Consider the following 22637-nt stretch of genomic DNA (forward strand, 5'->3'; position numbering starts at 1 on the left):
GTACTTAGACAGAATTGAGCTAACATAAGACAAAGACAGATTATTAGACACTGATTCTAGTTTTCATTTTCTACCTCCCTCCCTTCACTGCAGCTACACAAATCTCTCTTCACAGTTCCAAATAAATGTTCCATGAATGTAATGTTCTTCACAGTAGAGGAAGCACAAACAGCCCAGACTAAAGAGGAAAAGATCCAAATAACAAAATGCAGGCAGAATGATATACTACAGGGAATTACACAGTCCTCCTGTCCTAATAACTTTTTCTGTTTAAAAAAAAAACCCCAACAAAACAAACAAAACCCACAAACAAAACAAAACAAAAACAAATGAAAAAATACCAAACAAAACACACAGATTAAAAAGCAAAAGGATGGGGGAAGGCAAAAACAAGATGGAAAAGAAAAAGGAAAATAAAAGAAGGAAAAAAAGAAGGAAGAAAACAAGAAAGACAAAACAAAAAAAGAAAGAGAAAAATAAGAAAGACAGGTAGGGAAGGACTCAAGGCTGGTTTCCAATCAAGGGTGAAACTCCTGTATGTTTCCAAGCTGGAGGAATAATAAAAGAGAGTATGAAGATCCAAATGCACCATCAAGTCCTTCTCTTACAAGCTCACAGTTGAGCCAAGGGTCTGACCGTTCAGTAGCAGAGATGTCCCATGCTGTGTCAGCCATAACAGATACCTTTGGCTTATTTTGCAAATGCAGAGTTTATGCAGCAGTCTAACTACACACAGTTTGTAGTCAGTGATCCATCTAGCGTTCTGTGAAAAGAGGGTGGTAAGGCACTCTTTTTGCGCTCCAGAATGCCTATAGCAGGGCTGAGAAAGGACTAATATCCTTTTGGGAGATGTCATGGTTTGAGAGCCCCAAAATCCAATTCCTGACTCTAAGCCCTCCTCCCACATCTCAACCCAGTGTGAGATGGGTTTTCCAAACACCACACAAGACTCAGAATCGGGGGAAGGGAATATATTACAATGACTTTACAAATAAATATTATAATACATCATACACAATCTTAACTATCTCCTCTATGATAAAGCAGTATTTACAATGGATCAAATCTCTTCTCTCTCCAAATAAAAGTCCAGGAGGGAAGAAAGAAGAGATCCTTTCCACTCTCAGAGCAGCAGTGTCTCTAGGGCATCAGTCTCTCTTCCATGCAGCAGCTGTAGCTGGATCTCTGCCAGTACACACGGGGGGAGGGGGTCCTCCAAGCCCTTCTCAGCCCTTCGACTTCAGGCGAGGGTCTTTCTCTTCCATGGGCTGCGTTCACCAGGACAAAGGTTGCTTCACCACGTCATATCAACGAAGTGCAGAAGCCTTCGTGACAGTCCTTATCTTCAGGGGATTCAAATTCCCTTACAGAGCTCTTGGGCTCTGATCTCAGGCTGCTAGCTTAGCTTAGCAGCAGTGTGGGGGGGCAAAGCCCTCCTACACATTCCTTCGGTCGTCCTGGTCCAGCTCCGGGATGCCTGAGCTTCTCAGCTCTCTCTTTTCAGTGCTGTAGCACTCCAAGACTCTTCTCAAGTAAGAATCCATCATCCTCCTCCTCTCTAGGAGGTCTCAGAGGGGTTTGGGGAGTTCGTTTCAGTTCTTACCCAAACTCTCTCTCTGTAGAGCTCAGTTCTCTCTCTGCTGCTGGCTCTCTCTCTCAGACAACTCTGTGTTTTCCTTGGCTGCATGCTGTCTCTGCTGCTTCTCTCTTATCTCTTGGCTATCTGCCACTGCCCTCCGTACGCTGCTCCTGCTGCTGCTGCTCAGGGTGGAGGAGAAAAACTCCCAGCTTCTCAGCTATAGATACTTAGTCCAGTCTAACATTGTTTCAAGTTAGTGTAGCCCCCAAGGGGGACTCCTACCCCTCCTCGTGGCCTCAGAACATGGCCACCTCTCCAACAACAACAACTACAACTACCCTTCTTTTCCAGTCTGAGTGTGATATGTTTATATTTTGCAGAATCGCTCATTGGCTCAAACCCAAGGGTGACCACCCCCTGGGGATTTACCATTTTATAACTTCAGGGGAAAAACTGTTTTACCACCACCACAACTGTTTGAATAAAAAATGATCATGTTCCTGAATCTTGATTACAGACAAATTGTGTTTAGCACAAAACCTGATTTATGAAACAGGAGCCTTGAGAATATAAGGGATTAAATCAGACTTTAATGCAAGCTGAATCAACATCAGGTTTTTTGTGATGGGAAACTACATGGTTGATCACACCATCAGGCAGATTTGGGTGGAGTGAACACAACTTTGGTCAGGATCTGACAGACCTGCAATGTAAGCAGAATTGGTTTGGCTGATTATGTGTTTCCTTGAGATTTATCCTGATTATTAGTGATTTCATTTTTTCTGTGCACAGAAACTGAACTACAGAGTAAGACTCCCACTTTCTCATAAAGACAACTGCAAAATTATTTTCACCTTATGTTTCTCTTCCTGCAGAAGTTGTCACTATTTTTCTTCTTTTTTACAGAAATGAGATAATATTTTTTTCTTTCTGTCTGGAAAATGAAGTAATATTGTGTGTTTTAGTATTGTTATGGATTAACTCAGATATAGCTTCTGAAAAACTAAGGTTATCCATATGCACATCCAAAAGTGGCCTTCCAGCTAGGAGAATAATAGCAGCCAAAGCAGTTTAAACTCAAGAGAGGCATATGGTCTGCACTGAAGAAAAATAAATATTGCTACATTTCTGTCCCAGAAAGAGTCTTAATATCAGAATCTGAAGATACTGAGAAAGAAAGGATATGGAATAAAATTAAGCTTTCCGCAGTTCATAGTTTTCCCTTAAAGTGATAAAATAAGAAGAATAAATACCAGGGTAAAAGAGAGAGAAAGTCACAGCAATGAAAAGTAAACCAAGATCTGAAAAAAATGGCCCTCCAAGCAATTTTAAACAACACAAGTAATTTAACAAAACACCTTTTTTTTATATTGACTCCCTTTTCTTTTCCTCATGAATGTTCATTTATTGGTACTTGTGGATATCCACGTTCCACTATGCAAAATGGGAATTAAATTGCTAAAAGCTGAAGACTGTTTTGGAAAATGGCATTACGTTTGAGATGGTTCAGAGAAGGAAATTTCTGATTCAAAGCATTTTAAAATAAAAATATTTTAAGTGGGTTTATTTTTCTGTCTCAAAACCAAGTGTAGTGGGTTTCTCCAGGCTATGCTGCAGTCTTCTCAGTCCATTTGCAGTGCTCCAGCTACAAACAAGTCAGAGGAACTGAGTCCTCACGCTGAACGGAGCTGGAAACTAGGACTTAGTTGGCTTGAGCACCTGATACCCATCCAGGCAGGGAAAGTGTGCAGAGCAACTCTGGGTGCTTACTAGCAGAGATGCTGGGGCTCACACCTGCTGCAGAACCCACCTTCCCAAAACAGCTGTACATAGGATGGCTGGCCAGCACCCAAATTAAACAGGTACCCCAACCTGTGATGCCAAGGCCAGGCCTGTTGCTGAAGACAAAACCAAGCATCATTTTCCAGTTCCCTTCAAGTACGGAAATGGCTGCTGAACCATTTCTCTGTCAACATGGGGGAAAAAAGAATTCTTACATAAGGGAAGACTACATGGTTATAATTGCCTGCAGTTAGTTTTCTGCAGTAGAGATCCTTCCCATTATATGGTAAAAATAAATAAATAATGATGTCACAAAGTAGGGAATGCAGTTAAAAAACTAGAAAATGGAGAAAGAAAATAATTTCTCCTTTTGGTAGCAACCTGGATTTATACTGTATTCGAATGGCCAGGAGACAGCAGACACAGACTTTCATCCAATTTAGGCAACTCACTTTTCATCCTGTCGCTTATGCCATTCTGTAAATTGGAAAGCAATACTCATTATGAGGTCATGATGAGGATGTAAATATTGATGCCTTTTAGGAAATCAAACCCTGTAATGAAGATCTCTGCTGGACATACATACTAAATAAAACTATTACAGACAGATAAACTAAAAATTTTGTTTACATGCATTGAGGAACAAAAAGAAAGTATCTGCATCTCCAACAGATGGAGATATAAATATATAAGTAAATTTAACCCACAAGCTGTTTTAACAGTCTCACAGCATGAAAAAAAAAAAAAAGACATTGGATACATCTTTGAGAAATTTTAAAAATATCCTTAGTTTTGAGTAATTATTTCAGAATTATAACAAAAATTATCTATAATTTAGTAATCTGAAAGTCTTTAAAGAAACTGACACACTGCAAGAATTTCATAATTAAGCTAGCAGACAAAAATGGAGTCAATTGCAATTATGAATCATCTAGATTATTGAAAAGAAAATTTAAGAGCATTAAATGATGAAATCTCTTATCAGTCACTTGCTGGTTATCTGTCAGGTTTAAAGAGAGACTCGTACAAGTTTAGAAATAGGATTCAAGACTGTTAATGAGAAGCAAAAAAAAGTTTCACTCAAGAATAGGCAATTCTATCTGCCTTTTTATACACTAAATATTAAAGAATGCCAACTCTTCAATGGATTAGTCAATATTTTCCTTTTCATGTCGTATTTATAATTTTTAGATGCATCTCCTGACATGTTTTAAAATAAATAACCTAGGCTATGACTGCTTATTCTCTTTATCTTCAGAAAGCCATTTGTCACCTTAAAAAGAGGCATTGATCTGGTCAGATCAATGTTACCCTAAAAACACATAACATTGATCTGACCAGGAGGCCAAGAAAGTAAGCTTCATGTAGTAATCAGTGCATCAATATGTAGAGTTCATGAAAAAAACCCACCATATCATATATGGGTAAGCCTTAAGGGACACTGGCAAGTGTGGACTAATACATATCAATTCCTGTAATTTACCAGTCCAAATACTCTGTAAAAATTCACATTAATTCCATTTATGATGGGCAAGGTGTTAGAAAAGTGGCATGATTATAGCATACTCACCTTCATAATGAGTTGCTATGAAAAATTACTGACCTGGGACAGCCTCCATATTAAAAAATTAATCTGTGCCACCAATGGGGTGCTGAACTCACTGGGCTCGCGATCAATTATCTACTTCTCATAACCTTTTCCTAACAAGTAAGGTATGTAAACCTGGTTAAATTCAAAGTCTGTAGAATTTAGGACATTCAAGCAAAGCTCACACTGTTCAATTTTTAGTGTCAAAGATGTCAATATTAATTATAATGTGTTAAGAACTTGACATCCTAATAAACAGGTGGAAAATTGGGTCATTGAATTATATTCTAGAACAAGATTCCGTGTAGTTCATCTAGTATGTATTCATCCATGGATATCTTGTTACAAAGACCATATCTTCCATTTAAAATATAAAGACATCTTGCAGTGTTTTTCATAGTCACTGTTTAAAAATAGCTATTTGATTTATAATATTGTTTGTGGGTTTTTACCAGCTTCCAAAGAAATCCTGGCAGGCCTATAGGCCATGTGTATAGGTAAAGTAAAGTCCCGCCATCTCTGAAGTCTTATCACATTAATTTTGTTCCATAATTAGAATAAGACATAGCAGATGTGTTGATGATGTGCAGCATGATTGAATTTTGTCTTGTCAAAACAATGCTATTAATACAGAATTTTTATATTACAGAGGGTCCAAACACATTAAGAAGGGTTGAACAACTGATATTCTGGAAGTGGGTCCTTAAGTAAATGTGATGCCATCACATAAACTTCTTGAACCATAATATCTTATAGTTAAGATAGAATCACAGAATATGCAGAGTTAGAAGGGACCCACAAGGATCATCGAGTTCAACCCTTAGCCCTGCACAGGCCATCCCCAAGAGTCACACGTGCCAATCTGAGAAACCACTCACCTCTTTTGTTCTATTGCTATTATATAATGTTTGAATTTTGATACCTTTCTGGTTTTACAGTCACTCTACATGAACACAAGGGTTAAAACCAAAACCAAACAAATAAATACAGTTACCAGGATAAAAACTAAAAGTTAGGGAAAAGGCAATGAAATTACAATAAAAACTAAGTTATTATCATGAAACTCAGTCTGCTAAAAGCAGCTACCATATGTTCACATGTGAATCTGAGAATTGGTTCACAGCCTTGTAGAAACTAAAATGATTCCTAGCTTCATAGATAATTTCTTGAACATGATGTTTACACTACTTATTCCTATAAAGTGAAGCCATGCACAACTGGAATAAAGAAAAGGGTGAAGGAAATTAATCTAGCAATCAGAATACTTATCACCAGAAAAGAAAGCTTTGAGATGAGATGTGGACAACTGATAGTATCAATAGCCTGGTTATAACTGGGTTATTTTGATTCTAAGGACCATATGTTTTTTCCCTAGGCAAGATTCTGGCCAAAGATCATCTGTCTGTTAGAACACTGTACTGACCTTAAGTTATATAAAGAGAAGCAAGAGTCCAAAGCAAGTTGTTGTTAGGAGATTTGAGTTAAAGGTGAAAGCTAAAATGAAAAAGCCTGATAAGCTTTACCAAACAGAGCTACATATTTAGCTTTACTGCAGCCACGTTTCTTGAACACTTTCTTCTGAAATAGGGCTGATTCAGATAATGGCAGCTATTTCATCTTCTGGGAATTTGAAAACTACACATGTGCTTCCGCAGTTACTAAATTAAGATGAGTCTGTGATTTAAAATCCTACTATCCGAAAAGTTATTGAGTCATATGATAGTATTCTGGACTAAAAAAAGCTGCTGAATCTCATAAACCTTGAACACAAATAGATGGGGGTTTTTTTGTTTTATTTGGGGTTTTTTGTTTGTTTGGGGGGTGGTGGGTTTGTTGTTGGTTTTAATGGGTTTTTTTAGTTTGTGGGGTTTTTTTCCCCCTCATTAGGCAACTTTGTTTCAAAACTTTCAGAAGAAAGATGGAAACATGACAGTTAATAAGGTATGCTGAAAATGTGTCTCCATTTTGAAGCAACTGAACAGTCTGAAATGTTACAAAACAGAACAGCAAAAGCTGTTTTCAGTCACTTTGCTATTCACTCCAAGGTAGTGAATGTGGTCCATCACATTTGCAGAGATGAAATTTTTTTTACACTTAATCAGACAATTCACTAAAATTCGAAGTCTATCTAAAGAGATGTTTAGTCATGATTCTCTTAGCAATGTTCAGAAATATTCAGAAATAATAACAATATTCAGAAAATGGCAACAAATATGTAGAAAAATCCTTTTTTTTTTTCTAATTAGAGGTGATTTTTTTAATTATTATTGAATAAAGAGTTCCAAAAGAAAGAAGATGAAATTATATTGCAAATAAAGATGAAAGGGTATTTATGGCCTGATGTAAAGTACATCATTTGTCTTGCATGTTGCAAATTTCAAACAGGTTATATCTTCAGACAACTGGAAGAAGCCTCATGTTCACAAACTCTTCGAGCCCTCACATGGACTTGAAGTACCCTGGTATCTGCTGAAGAGGCAACACATCAAGGCACAATCAGCCCAGGAGATTCCTACGGCATTTTGATGATAACTAGTAATTTATCATCAAAACAGGGGTGTTGGAGAAGCCAAGAGGAGACTTTGCTGGATCTCATACTTAGAAACATGAAGGAATCAGTATTGGCTGCAGGTGATGGATTTCGGGATTTTGAGGGAAGAAGATCAAGGCAAAGAGTTGGATCATAATCCTGGGTGTCATGAGAACAGAATTTGGCCTTTGACTTTCCAAGGCTTGCTTAGAAGAATCTCACGAATATCAGTTATGGAATGCAGTCGCAGTTTTACAAATACCAGAGGTCTTTGGTATTTGGACTGAATCCAGCAAGCATAGTAAAAGGCAACAAGAAAGGTTTCTACAGATATATCAACAACAAAAAGAAGACTAGGGAAATCATGGTATGATTGCAGAATGAAGGTGGAGAACTGGTGGCATGCAGGACATGGAGAAGGCAATGTACTTTTGTTTGGGTCTTTATGGGTAAGGCTGGCCCTCAGAAAAGTCAGGTCCCTGAGATCAATGGAAAGTCTGGAGAAAAGGAGACTTATCTTTGGTGGACAAGGATTATGTCAGGGACCATTTAAACAAACCGGACATACATAAGTTGATGAGACTTGATGAGATGCACCTGCCAAGGATAAAGGAGATGACTGATGTCATTGTGAAGTCACTCTTGATAACCTTCGAAAGCTCATGGTGGCTTACAAAGATGCCTGAGGACTGGAAGAAAGCAAACGTCACTCCTCCCTTCATGAAGGGCAATAAGGAGGACGTGGAAAACTATAGGTTCACCAGCCTCATCTCCATTCCTGTGAAGATGATGGAGAAAATTCCTGAAATCTTTTCCAAAGATACTGAGGTCAAGCAAGTGCCTTAAAATAGTCAGCATGGATATACAGAAGGAAAATCAGCTTTGGCCAACCTAATAGCCTTCTCTAATGAGAAAATTAGCTTCATGGAAGACGGAAGAAAAGTGGATGTTGCTTGTTTTTACTTTAGCAGGGTTCTGAGCATTATCCCCCATAACAGCCTCACTGACAAAGTGATGAACTAGATCAGCGAACAATAAGGTCTATTAAAAACTGGCTCACCTGTCATGGTGAAAGGGTTGTAACCAGTGTCAGAAAGTCCAGCCACAGGCCTGTAACTAGAGATGTATCCAAAGGGTCCATACTGGGTCTCATATTGTTTAGTATCTTTATTAATTTTCTGTATGATGGGACAGAGTGTATCCTCAGCAATCCTCCTCCCTACATAGAGGAGGAGTGTTTGATAAAGTAGAAGTCTGTGCTGCCATTCAGAAGGACTTCTTCAGGCTGGAGAGACAGGCTAACAGAAACAGCATAAAGTTAAACTAAGGGAAATGATAAGTCATGCACTTGGGGAAGAATAAGTCCATGTACCAGCCCAGGCTGGGAGTCAACCAACTAGATAGCAGCTTTGCAGAGGAGGACCTGGGGTCCTGGTGGAAAACAAACTGACCATGAGCCACCAATGTGTCCTTTCAGCTAAGAAAAGCAACAAAACCCTTGGTTGCATTAGGAAGAACACTGCCAACTGGTCAAAAGGTGTGATCTTTCCCCTTCCGATGAGGTGCATCTAGAGTGCTGGATCCAGTTCTGGGATCCCCAGAAGAGAGACAGGTACTTAACAGAATATGGTCCCTAGTGAGCAGCCATAAAGGTGACTAAAGGATTGAGCATCTGTCATAGAGGCTGAGACACCTGGGACTCCTTAGCCTGGAGAAGAGAAAACTCAGCAAAATCTGACGGGGGAAGATGGAACCAGATTCTCCGTGGTGGCCAGTGAGAGGATAAGAGGTCATGAACACAAACTGAAAAGCAATAAATTACCTTTAAATGAGAAAAAATATATTCTTCACTGAAAGCATAATTGTACACTGGAAACAGAGAGGTTGGGGTGTCTCCATCCTTGGAAATATTCAAAACCTGAGTGAACATCATTCTGCACAAACTTCTCTAGTTGACCCTGCTTTGAACAGGGTCATTGTACTTGACAGTCTCCAGAAGGCTCTTCCATCCAGAGAAGATATTGGACTCAACAATTCAAAACCAAAAGCATTCTGTGATCCAATTCTTCTATGATAAGCCCACAGCCCAATTCTACTTATTACAAATTAGCATTTTTAACATGGACATTAATGCATAAAATGGCTTAGCAGACGTACATATCAGAATTTTCTGTTGATCTGCATGAGTCTAAATAGCTCAGACAATTAGAGTGGTTAAAGCAGAAAGAGAATGACATGGTTACAGCTGTGCTAGGCTGCTTTTCACTCCTTGGGCTTAACAGCCAACTGTCTTCTTGTGCAGAACTGTCAAGAGAAAACCTTTGGTATAAATCCATCATAAGGTTTGAACTTGTACCTTCCAAACCAAATCACTACAAATTTGGTCTGTGGTGGACAGTGTTGCCCAAGGAACATTAACAATAGCTCAAACCTTTACCAACATTCAAAGTTTTCATACAAATCAGGTAATTTTAATGTAGGACTCCTACAGTCATTGCAAAGAAGGGAACTCTAAGATTTTTCCATTATTTTTAGCTTGGACTACATTTCCTAAATAGCTGGGAAAACTATACATTGTGTGATTAGGAAAGAAAGGCATTCTCTTGGCTCTGAGAATTCCTGAAAGACAGATCTATGTGTAATTGCCAGTGTACATTTCAACATTTGGAAAAACTAAGTTCAATGACACAGAATATCATTCCTTGAAGAAGAAAAAGGTAAAAGAGAAAGCTGATATGTTTGTCCTCGAGATCAGATGCATCATTCCCTTTGATTTACATAGTTAGAATTTTTCTTAAATTCCCACAATTCTGTCATTCCAGTCCAAGCTAGTGTTCTTGAATAGAAACAAGAGGAAGCATTTCCTTAATTTTGATTAGAATTATATTTCATAGAAAATTTCTAATAATGTCCATAAAATAGTTAATAATGCAGGATTGCTATAGATTTCAACTTAACAAATCTCTTAATCATAACTTTTCAAAGCTTAAACCAATTAAAAGTTCTCTTTCCAAAACTCATCCTATATATCTATGTTAACCTACTTTTTTTTTCATTTTTCATGTAGCTGATTTAATATTAAGATCTTTATAGAAGATATGTGAACATGATGTTCTATTCCTATACCCCGACCATGTAGGGAAAATTCCAGTAAGATGAGTCAGTGTAATAGCTCCTCTGGGTTGGTTTTATTTTTTTATTTTTTGATTATTCTATTGCTGCAGTGATTAGGATTTCAGGCAATGAACTAAAACAATATATTACTAGACTGGCAGTCGATCAGATCACTATCACTTCAAACATCATTTAAGAAGATCTACATTTTTTATTATTTATATAGCTCCATAGTTCATGGTGCTACATAGAACAAATCAAAGACAGATTCCCTGCCCCCTAAGAGCTTACAGTCTAGGCAAGTACAAGAACAACAGGAGAAGATAACACAGGCAGGGGACAGAGAGGGGTAGTAAATAAAAAGAAAGACAATTAGATTACAGTCACATGAAAAGCTAATGTATTTATCTTGGTGGATACAAACTGGGGAGATGAGGTGTTTGAGTAACTTTATTTTAAATTAGAACTATATTAAAAGGAAAGCTAGAAGAAAAGGGGTTTGAAAATAAATTTGATAGTGCCAGAGATGCTTGTAGGAAGGCAGAGAGGCAAGACTGGAAAGGAAGGGAACAGGACACTACCATATTTGAGGTTGAAAAGCAATGATCTTATACGTCAGACAAGACAACCTCAGCGACCCTTTCTTTTCCCATAGGTCCTTGAAATTATGCCAGATAATACAATCGTTTCTGTACACCTCATTTTGCCTTAAATATTATGTCAGTATATATTTGGGGTTGTATCGGATAAAATTTCAATTCCTCAGAAGTAGGAGTTTTGACACTTCTTTCAAAGTAATCAGTATATCAGTCATCGTATTTTGTGTTTATTGATATATTTGGAGACTCTGACGTATTTGGAGACTAAGTTAAGTTGTGTCTCAAGTATACAGTACATATCCTTAAATAATAAAAATACAAAAATTATTTTATAGCATTATCATTTACCTCTTTTTATGCCATTACCTCTGCTCATGACTATTTTTCCCTGAAAACATTTTGATTTTGTAGAGTATCAGGGCACTTCTTCTACTTTTATTTGAGGGTTTGGATTTTTGTGGGGGATTTTTTTCTTTCGTAAATTGTGTTTTTTTTCATTCTGAAATATTAACTAGTTAGCGAAATAGGACTAAACAATGTTATTTTGGGTTTTGGAAACACTCTATGGATGAAACCAGAAAGGATTAATGCACAAAGCCTTAAGTAATATTAAAATGAAAAAAAAAAAGGTTATTTCAAGTCTATACTGAATTCTTGAACTGAAATTTGAGATAGAAATTGAGATAAAAATTGAGATAAAGCCTGCCAGATACTCCCTGGATATGTCTGTACTTATGTTTATGTGAAATGAGAATATTATGAAATGACGTGCTGATGTCTATAATTGGACAAATCCTCATTCACTATAAAGCACCACAGATCTCTTGATTTCATCCAACTATTTGGTTCACAATTTTTGCTACTAGTCCTTCACAAATGATGTTTATCTTATCAATAAGATAAAAGGGATTTTGTAATTTTTTCTATAATATTCACATAGTTATCTATTGCTATACAACCATGCTGAGCCAACTTGAAGATCTAAATCGTATGTCCTGAGTATTCTTAAAGATTATACATCTCTATTTTCATTGAAGAAGACACAGGGGAAAAAAACCCTTCCTATTCAATTTTTACCTCCAATTGTCATCCACCAGGTAGGACCATACTACAGAGCTACAACTGCTTTAAAAGTCTTCTCTAGAGTGACTTTCAAGGTCAAACAGAGAAGCACCCATCTTCCCATCCTGGGAAATCAGCAGACTAGTTAAGTTGTTACATGAAACCACATAAAGCAGTCATGTACAGATTCTGAATCTTCATGGGCCAGATACTCACTTGATTTTAACTGGTGTAGTTCCATCAATTTTAATGACAGTGTATAAATTTATACTACATGAGAATTTGGGAATTTGAAACTAGCCTTTCAGAGGTCTTTCAAAATGAGGAAGTTTTTTTCAGAACTGAGGATTTTTTTTATAACAGTGAAAGGAAAATGAACTACTGAGCTTTTTGGAGGACAAAACTACCAGTAGTATTTTCTACTGCTTTGGGGTCAGGTTTTCGTTAGTCAATTTTCTGTAAATGTCTTAACAGATAAATAATTACTAATGCATAACAAAGTAAAAGCATGAGTTAATGTATGACTTTAAAAAAATAAACACATTATCCTACTATGAATCTGTGGAGCCATGCACTTCTACTCTTGATATAAATCTCCAGTTACTTTGCATATTTCCTTTAATAATGGAAATTCTCACTAAAATCTTAACTCACCACACTACTTTTGTGATAGGAGTTTTTTTCCCTGGGGGACTTTGACCCAATAAAATATTTGGAACATATTCTGCATTCACACTTACTTTGGCTCACATAAAGCTTAATGAATATTGGTCAGGTGCATCAGGTTGAGAATAAAACCTTGCTTATATCAACATCCTCAATGGAAAAAAGAAAGGTTTGTTTGAATATAATACAGCATTTTATTACATGATTTTACAAATTTTATTGTAAATCATCAATCAAATGCAATAGCCAATTTTTTTTTCCATTCCAAGCCATCATAATTAGGAGTTTTCATTGTGTTGTATGACAGTTACTCTTTCCCCTTTGTGTTTTAAAGAATTAACTTAAATATAAATTATGTAAGTATACTCATTTCAAGAATAATTGCTAAAGGTGTTTTTATCTTGTTTATACCTCAGACAAAGATAACCTGTTCTCTATTATCACATAAATGGGGATGAAACTCACAAATATAAGAGAATTTGCTTTCTCAGTCCCTGCTCACAATGGAAATGGCCAGCTCAATCTCTATGAAGATATATGAAAACTGGGTAGTAGACACAAACCTCCCATTTCCCCCTAAATTTCATTATATAATTTCTACAATTTAAATTGTATGTCTTACAATCCTGTGCTATAAAGATGATGATAAGACTAAATTAAGTGCCAGTAAACAAACGATCTTATTACTCACCAGTGACTGATAATTTATAATAATTTCAATGTTTTTTGTGGGTTTTTTTAATTAGTCAAAATAATTATTTTCCATGTAAAGACCACCTTCATAATCTTTTTCGGTTGACATAACATTCCTACATAACCCATCCTATGCATTTCTTGTTGAAATACAAATAAATTTACAGTAGAAAGAGGTGCAAGATTCAGCATCTGTACGGCAGTATTTCAAAATGTTATGTCCAGGAACTCACCACAGTCAGGACATATAAATTAGTTTTGAAGCAGCTAAGAGCCAGATCCTGCAAATTGTAGCACAATGTACTGTAAAGGTTTGTCTCAGAAATCCCAGCAAACTGTCTTGCCACACATTTAGTAGCAAGAACTGTCAGGATAGGGCACTAAGCTGAAGCTAAGTACCAGTACTGACACAAAGTACTGTACATACGTTGCTCAAATCACACAGCAAAACCAAAACAACTAAAACTGACATAAATTTAATTCTTTCTTTTCTTTTTTTTCTTTTTTTTTTTTTTTTAATTTTGTGCATTGGGTTCAAACAGCAAACTGAGTGCACTTTAACTTTTATCACAATGTGGTCAAGAGGTCTGTGTCTTTTACCATTTACACACAATTGTTCATGACAGCATGTTATCAGCTTAGTGGAAACCAAGGGTGTAGCATGGTAAGCAGTGGTGGTAGTGCACCTATTTTTTTATATTATATAACTTGAAAATATGTCTCTTCTAAGATTCCTTTTTCATGATAAAAATAGTTTTCACCAAACGTTGGTGGTGTGCACACACTACCACTCATGCTTGGCATCACACCCCCGACAGAAACACATGTTCTTATTTTGTTGATAAAAAGTATTAGAAAAATTTCCATACAAAAACTATTTTCATAGAAATCTTGCATTTCCACAAATAAACCTGAACATTTTTTTTTTTTTTGGAAAAAAAAACTGCTCAAGAATTTTGTTCATTTAGTACTGTGACTGTATTGAAAAATGCAGTCCTCCTTAAAGTTCTCGGCATTCATTTCTTTTAGGTGACCCGTCCCACTCCCAACATTAGCGAGAATTGCACAGGCTCCATTGAGTTCAATTAGTAGCAGGAACAAGGGTTTCAAAACCCATTCAGGCTAAAATGCAAGCCCTCTATGTATGAAATATACTGCTTCCCACCCCCTTCCCTCTTTTCACAATTATAGAAAAAAAATATTAATTGCTTATATCTAAAGGTTGTAAGATACATTCCTTTGTACTAAGGAAACTTTCATTCATCTAAAAATTGGGTCAAAATTGTGGAAATATTTTTGTTGATTTTTTAGATCAAAGTTCCAACCCAGTTAAATTTAAGTTACTTTTTTCTAAATTATTATTTATTTACTTAGTTCCGTGTCACAAACAGTCCAGAAAAAGCAGGTGAGCATCCTCATATTTATCCTTTTATTCATGGGATTCATGTTTCTTCACTTTTAACATTTCTTCCACCCAGGAAGCTCATATCGCCTGTCCAGATGGTAGTTTCAGTATACCAGCAGTTACCAACTCTTCTATGCTGGAAAGTTCAGAAGACCATATGGTTTCTTGCTCCACTACAGTTCTGAGATATTACTTTTACTAGACTCCTTCTGTGGTTTGTATGATCTTGGACATTTATTCTCCATCTCCTGGCAACAGTTGAACTTCAAAAGGAACCTGTAACTTCTCACTTAGACTGCATTTGAAACCAGCCACAAAACTCACATGGAACATTCATTCATTCAGAATGGTGCAAACCCATGACAAACAGTGTAACCCTGCATAAATTGGTTGATCCATGATGCTTGTGATTCGAGTCTGGCCATTGCAACTGCTGAGATCACAGAGTCTCTAGTTCATAGACACAGCGGCATGAGGTAACTCATTTTATTTTGCACTTGTTGCATATTTCCACAGGAAACATTCTCGCAAGGTTGTTTGGAAAAAAGACGACAGTTTGTGCTTGGGGTATTTGGCTTCCCAGCTCTATGCCATGGTTTCTTTACCTGGCAACCTTCTATCGTTAAACGTGTGCATGTTGATAACTTCTTCTGTTTTCACAATAACGGGGGCCTGTGGCTTGTGTTTTAATCGACGCTGACACTTCAGAGACATCCTTAGCTCCTCTACCATGGCACTACAGAAGGACCTCTACGGAGGGAAATAGAGGAACAAGAAAAAAGAACGAGCTGTAAGAAATGTCCAACTGCAATGTCTAGTAGCAGAGTCACTGTACTGGCACAGCCTTGTCAGGCCTGTAACTTTCCTTTGTCTCAATCTGAAGCTCAAAGCAAATTGCTGTCTTTAAAATATGCATCACATAATAATTAAAATTACTTATAAAGCTGTGATGACAGTATAAAAATCACCTTGTCTCTACAATTATTTATCTTGCAGCTACTGACTATGGATGCAAATGATACATAAAAATATTTCAAGCAGATTTTCTGTCAACATAGGTTAGCCTTGCAGTACAGCATCTGAATGTAATGTGTACATAAGGTATTCAGTGAAATCTCCTTAGCTGTGTTTCAAAATAATAACTTCATTTCTATATGATTTAAATAAGTGTTCCTCAACAAAACAACAAGCGTTAGTATAAAAAGTTTACCTAAATTCTTGTTTAAATACTGTTAAAATTCATTTCCATTACTGAAAACTAATATCTACTCCATTATTTTTAATATCTTCTGTATATAAACACTTTTCCCACTACTGATTATCATTGTGGGGTATGTGTTAGCAAAACAAAAAAATCAATCATTGACCTTTATGAAAAGCATATTATTAGAAAAACAGTTTATTGACATCTTTTCAGCAAAAGCTAGACCCTAAAAGCCCTTTTGCCATTTTGTAGTGCAAGAAATTTTAAAAGTAAAATAAAATCTCCCTATTGCCTCAGTCTGACTGAATTTTCAACTGCTAATAATGTGCTGAGCAATGAGCCTTGCCTTAGTGTAAGAATTGGAGCATGGATGAGACATGGAAGTAAGGAAGAGGAGTCTTACTTTTGAGATCTGTGAATTAATCACTTTTACCATATACTTTTGTTTAAATGTTTTCCAACTAATGGAGAAATCTACTAACTAAATAACTCATCTCAGAAGCTGAGATGTTATGCCAAGCCTCTGCCAATTGCTCTCATCCAAAGCAAATTTGAGGTATAATCTAGCATTTTGCATTTTTCTCTTTTAACAACAAATCTCCAGGCCAGGGAGATGATCTGGAAAAAAAGGCAAATGGACAAACAAAAACCAGACAAACAAACAAAAAAACAATAAAACAACAACAACAAAAAGACAAAGCACCTAGAATTACTATAACTATCTCTTGACCATTGTTTGATTTTGTGTGATTAGTGGTAGTAAATATCAAATTGTCTAATTTATCTCTCAAATAAGAACTCTGCTTCATTTCTGAACTGTTGTATCACCATTACTCATACAAATCTAGAGTTTAGAGATTAGATCCAGAAAATATTTAAGCATTTCACCCCATCTGGTTCTTTGGGAACCTAAACTGAAGCTGTGTTTCAGTCTACATTCAGCTTCCAACCTCCAGGGCTGGAAGCACTCTGAGCAGTAAGACACTCAGTTTTCCACATTAAACTTTATAGCTTTGCTTAGTCCTGAATCCTATCAGAATTTACACTCAAGTTCTCCATGCATGGTCATCAATTCAATAGGTATGCTCTGAAAGGACCTAACAAATCAAGTTCCTTAAAAAATATGGCAACAGCTGAAGAAGGACATGTGGCAGATATTACACCGTTCTTCTGTGCAGCCAGTCATCAGCTGGAGCATTAGAGCTGAATGTGAAAGACGTTTGAGAGTGTCAATTTAATAGTGTCTGCCAAAGGAGATTTAAAGCTTCAGTGTCTCGGTAAACAGCTGTAACACACAGGCATTAGACCATTCCAAGGTAAAAATACTTGCAGTTTCTGCCTAATGATCCTGATCCACTTTGCATGGAAGCAGTTAACAGAGGCAAAGTGAGGGAAAGGGAGAGAGGGAAAACACAGACTGTTCTGTAGATTAGGGATGCGAGCACATAGTGGCAGAGGAAAAACTTCAGCAGTAGTTCCTGTTTCAGTAAGGACTTTTACATAAAATTCTGATTTGTGCAGAAGAATGAAAACATGAGTTGTCTCAGTCATGGGTTAGAACCCTACCTTAATTCATTAAATCCTGAAAGAAATGCCCTCTTCCTTAATCCTTTGCATGAATAAGGGAACAGGCAGGTAGGAAGAAAAGGGCAATCCTACTCTGGCTGTGATACTCTTCCTTTGAAACCTTCCTTTCTCCTACTGAGTTTGAAATAAAGGAATGATATTTAACTTGCAATAGAAAGGGTTTAACCACCTACAACTAGAAGAGTTTAAATTGTGAGTCCAAAGGAGAGGAAGGTATATCTCTCTGGTTCAGACTGAAGTACAAGTTCTTCAAAGGCAAATATGTTAGATCTCCATGCATAAGGTATCTTTGCTTAGCATTGTGAAGAAAGCAGGAAGCTGTACCTCCTTATTCAGCTATATTTTGAAAGAAAATATTCAATTCTCTTAGATTTTCTCTTTGTTTTTTAAGAAATTCCTGTTGCTTAACATCAAACTGCAATTATGATTATGAAACTGAAATTAACCTCAAAATCTTTCAAAAGGGCAAGATTTACCTTAGTATTCCCTATGTCTTACAGGCTAAATTGTTAAGGCTTTAAGATCTTGGCATTTCCACTATGTGATGAACCTAGCGTATAACTCAGGAATTTTATAGGGAATCCATTAGGAAGTAAATGGTGCAACTCAGCACTATACCACTTCCAGCCATTATATGGCTCTCACCTCTGGAACTAAAGACATAACATTCTGAGGAACAAAATTAATTTAATTTTAAAATGATGCATTAGCACTGAACACTTTCAAGATTTCAATCCTCGTCTTTTTTTGCCAAGACATCTAACAAGAGTGCCAAATTAGAATAAATGCTTTTTAACATGCATCATTCCACCAAAACCTTTGCAAAGATCTGTAAAGGGTATAAATTTTTAGGTAATATCAGTAGGAAAAGAATTACAATCAATATCCAAGAGGTGAGAAGATACATGTTAACGTTCTGAAATATGCTGAAAATGAGATCTCAAGAAACTTGACAACACATTTTATCTGAAAATTTTACCTGGATATGAAAACTCATTAAATGAGAAATGTCAGAATTACTGACAGTTTTAAAAAAGAAGATAACCCAAATTTGAGAGTTATTTTATATAGAAAATTCTCTCATTCTGTGTTTTCAAATTATTTTACATATATTAAGTATATGGGAACTTATCTGCACATACTGTAATAAAAATATTGTTACTGATTAAGAGAATTGTTACATATCTTCTTTTTTTTTCTCTGTTTCAAGTTTAATTCACTGAAATAGTCATGTATTTTAAACAGAGATTATTTCAAGGCTATGTAAGAGCTCCTGAGTGGCATCTTTATTCTTCTTTGGATTCTCTCTGAGAAATATAAGGAAAAGTTTTCACACATACAAAAAAATCATATTCAAAAATGTTAGAAAGGATTACTTTATGTTTTACTTTTTTAATTGAAATTATTAATTGTTGTCTCATTTCAATTCCAATCAGTGTAGTCTTCATTTTCTGTACAGTTAAACCTTGTGTTCTTTCAGTGTTAGGATACAACTTTTGGAATAATAAAGCAAGAAAACAAGAAGCAGGTCCAGAATACTTTTTTTTTTGTGACAAATAAAAGACATTTTCAGATATGAGTTTAGAAAATATAATCCAATGCCTTGATCCTGAATCCAATTGACCAGTCAGATTGCTAAGGGAAAACAGCAAAGTGTTTATAGAACTTACAGGGTACATTTCAAAACTGTTGTCTATTATGAAATTGAGCACTTTTAGTATATATTACAAGCCTCTCTCCACTTAATTCAAAGAAAATAACCTTTTGCCCCCAACTTACCTTCCACACTGCAGGCATGTTACAAGAACATCAGTTATTATTGATTTTCCACTAACCCTTACAAAATCATAAGTTGTCTTCTTAACAGCTACCAGAAAGTAAATGCTCCCTCCAAGTTATCTTAGATATAATCAAATGGTAGAAGAGTTTAAGGATAGCATACAGCTCTCTAAACAATAGTGCAGTTTAGTGCATGTGTTTGTCATAGCAAATCATGATAAAACATTACAAAAAAATATACAAAAGAAAATTTTAGTCAGAACTGTAGTTCCTAGCCTTCTAACACAAAACAATTTTTAAAAAGTTCACCTCCTTAAGATGAATAAAGAAGTAACTGATACTTCTGAAGATCTTTGCCAAAAGTGAGAGCTCACAAGTCATGTAGAATCAAAATGATAATTTTGTGAAAAGTTACCACTGCTTACAATCTATTTAGACAGCTTGTGCGTGGCTTCACTGCCGGAGAGAAAAAATATATCTTTGCATATATGTATTAACACAAAAGGTGGGTAATACTTACACTGTTTTCGTTATTTTGATTTATAGGGATTTAGAAAGGTAATCAGAAATCATATTAGCATTTGTTAGACATGGAATTATGAGACTACCACCATAGATTTTGCTTTCAACAGCCTAAAAAGAGCAACAGAAAGACAGGAACAGTATGCCTGTCTCATTCTAAACATTCTGATTTAAGTAATTAATAGTCAATATGTTTAAAGTATAAAAATCTCCAATCATTTGCTGATTTATATTTTTCCCTTCTTTGATGCAGATAATATAACTCACAACATTCAATAAAAAGCTTTAAAATTCATTCAGAAGTTCACTGCTTCCAGTCTTGTGTGTTAGATATTATTTGAAGCTTTGTTCAATTACCTTAAAGAAGTAAAAGCAGTAATCCTGCATTGTCTTATGGGCCATTGTTCTAGCATCTAGCAGGACATATCCATCAAACTGCTTCTTGTCTTGAAGTTAGCTGAGAATGAATGTACCTGGGTCAGGCCTACCATCACCCTCCCTCCTAATCACTTCCTGACTCCTATGCCACTCCTTCAGGGATTTTGAATATATATATATGGAAAATCTGTCAACCTTAAAACCTCTAGACAGAAAAACAAACCCTATCAAAATATTGACTTAGGATGACAAAGAAATGAACATTAAAGGACAGAAAATAACCTTAGAAAAAGTGAAATCATATATAATTGTAGTTGAAGCATAAGTGTTTCAAAGAAGTTGAAGTGTACTTGTAATGATCAGCTTTTTAGGTTGCTTATTTATATACCTATTTTTAGACACGATTGTAGATCCAAGGTTGTACACATATATGCAAATACTATACATATCTACATAGACATAATATGGTTACATTAAAAATATTTTGCCACTGACTTTTCTGATGTACTACATTTTCAATTCATAGCAAGTATTATGCACAAGTACACTGCAGACCAAATTCACACCAATCACCCGAAGATATCACCAATATATTCTCAATTTTAAACTTAGCAATTACTGCACTTTTTGGTAGAAGTAGAATGAGCAATTTAGGAAGTTATTTTCAGACCAAAATGTATGTGAGATTTCATTCCCTGCTCAAATTAAGACAATGATATCAAACAAAAGGAAAATTTTAATTCCACAAATCAAACTCTGCTTTCACCATAGTATCTAGAAAGTCAAGACCAGTAGAGTAGTTCCAGTCAGCCTGATGAAGCATGAAAAACTTCACTCTGTAACTGAATGGAATGCTGGTTTTTTCAAGGACTGTTGTAGCTGTTTGATAGAGACGATCAACAAAAGTCTGATGGGATTGACCTTTCCCATAACAAAAAAACCACTGAAACCCAGTACTTACTGAGTTTTACAATTATGTGATCAATATGTCATCCTTAGATGACATACAGGACCTCATTGCAGGCCACTTCTAGTTTTTATTGTAAATGTCTCCCAGCAGGACAATAAAAATTCCAGCTTGCCTTAAATAAATTATCAATTAGTTTCAAAAAAAATGTAAACAACCAACCAAACAAAAAAAACCCACCAAAAACAATTCAGCCACTCTCAAGCTCTAAAATTTATTTCCTGACAGAACAAAATGCACTCTGGTGGATGACAGAGACTTCTGGTAAAGAAATTCTGCGTTCATTTAAAGTCTTCTAAAACTATTTAACCTGGTTTCCAGACTGAGTGCATCCTGACAGCTACACTATTTCCTGTAGCTGATGGGGAACTCCTATTAGAAAGTTTTTTCCAAGTGGTTTTGTTTAGCTCTGCCAGCAGCCTTTCTGGCCATCACACTGACCATGATGTTTTTCTGACTCACCTGTGGACCTAGGCTGGGGCAGAAGGGATTGCACTTGTGTGGTTCCACTCTTTCCTCTCAGAGAAATCCCAGAGGATGGCATAGGGCAATTGCTCATCAGCCCCGAGAGCTCTCTCTCATGCAGGATTCCACAAGGTTTCATCCTGTCATCTCTCCTTTCAACATGTATATGAGGCCACTGAGGAAATAATGAAATAATTTGGGCTGTGGTGTCATTGACACACAGATGATACACAGTCCTATTCTATTGTCAGACCAGGATGGTGCAATCATTTTGAGCTTCCAGTGCCTGGCTGAAATAGGAGGGTGATGGCAGCTTAATCCCAGGGAGACAAGTGCTATGTTGGACAGGTAAAGGCAAGCACTGAGAAGATATTATCTACCCTCATTGTTCGCTTCCACCTCTTCTGGAAGAGGCTTACAGTCTTGGATTTCTCCAGGTTAGGGTCTGGGTTTTCAAACTGAATCAGTGGCAATAAGCGTTATTTGTCATTTGTAAGTGTTTCAATCAGTGGCAATGATTCTGTTGGTGTAAACCTTGTCACACCATTCCAGATCTTCTTCCAGAACACAGCACAGCAGTCTAGTGTCCCTGAACAGTGGTTACACATGGCATTTAATAAGGACTGAGAGCAATTAATAGTATCTCAGCCATGTAGCAGCAGCTGAGAAAATAACAGTATATGGTACTGCCTATCTGATTTAGAATGATATCCACTG

The 22637-nt window shown here is 36.3% G+C and overlaps 1 protein-coding gene across 4 annotated transcripts in view; it reads right to left on the bottom strand.

Moving 5' to 3' along the window:
- Positions 1 to 10784: 10784 nt before the first annotated feature.
- The window catches only part of GRIK2 (glutamate ionotropic receptor kainate type subunit 2), a 365319-nt gene continuing 353466 nt past the window's right edge, over positions 10785 to 22637 (bottom strand). For 3 of the 4 annotated variants that reach the window (XM_064649881.1, XM_064649884.1, XM_064649885.1), the window contains 2 exons: positions 21918 to 22095; positions 15641 to 15768 (listed from right to left, as the gene is read on the bottom strand). In XM_064649881.1, coding sequence (XP_064505951.1) covers positions 15755 to 15768; positions 21918 to 22095 — 192 coding nt within the window. In that variant the 3' untranslated portion in view covers positions 15641 to 15754. Of the gene's footprint in view, positions 15769 to 21917; positions 22096 to 22637 lie in introns of all 4 variants that reach the window. The other variant, XM_064649882.1, reaches the window with a different exon arrangement.

The sequence above is a fragment of the Pseudopipra pipra genome, chromosome 3 (genome assembly GCF_036250125.1).
Source record: "Pseudopipra pipra isolate bDixPip1 chromosome 3, bDixPip1.hap1, whole genome shotgun sequence".
NCBI lineage: Eukaryota > Metazoa > Chordata > Aves > Passeriformes > Pipridae > Pseudopipra > Pseudopipra pipra.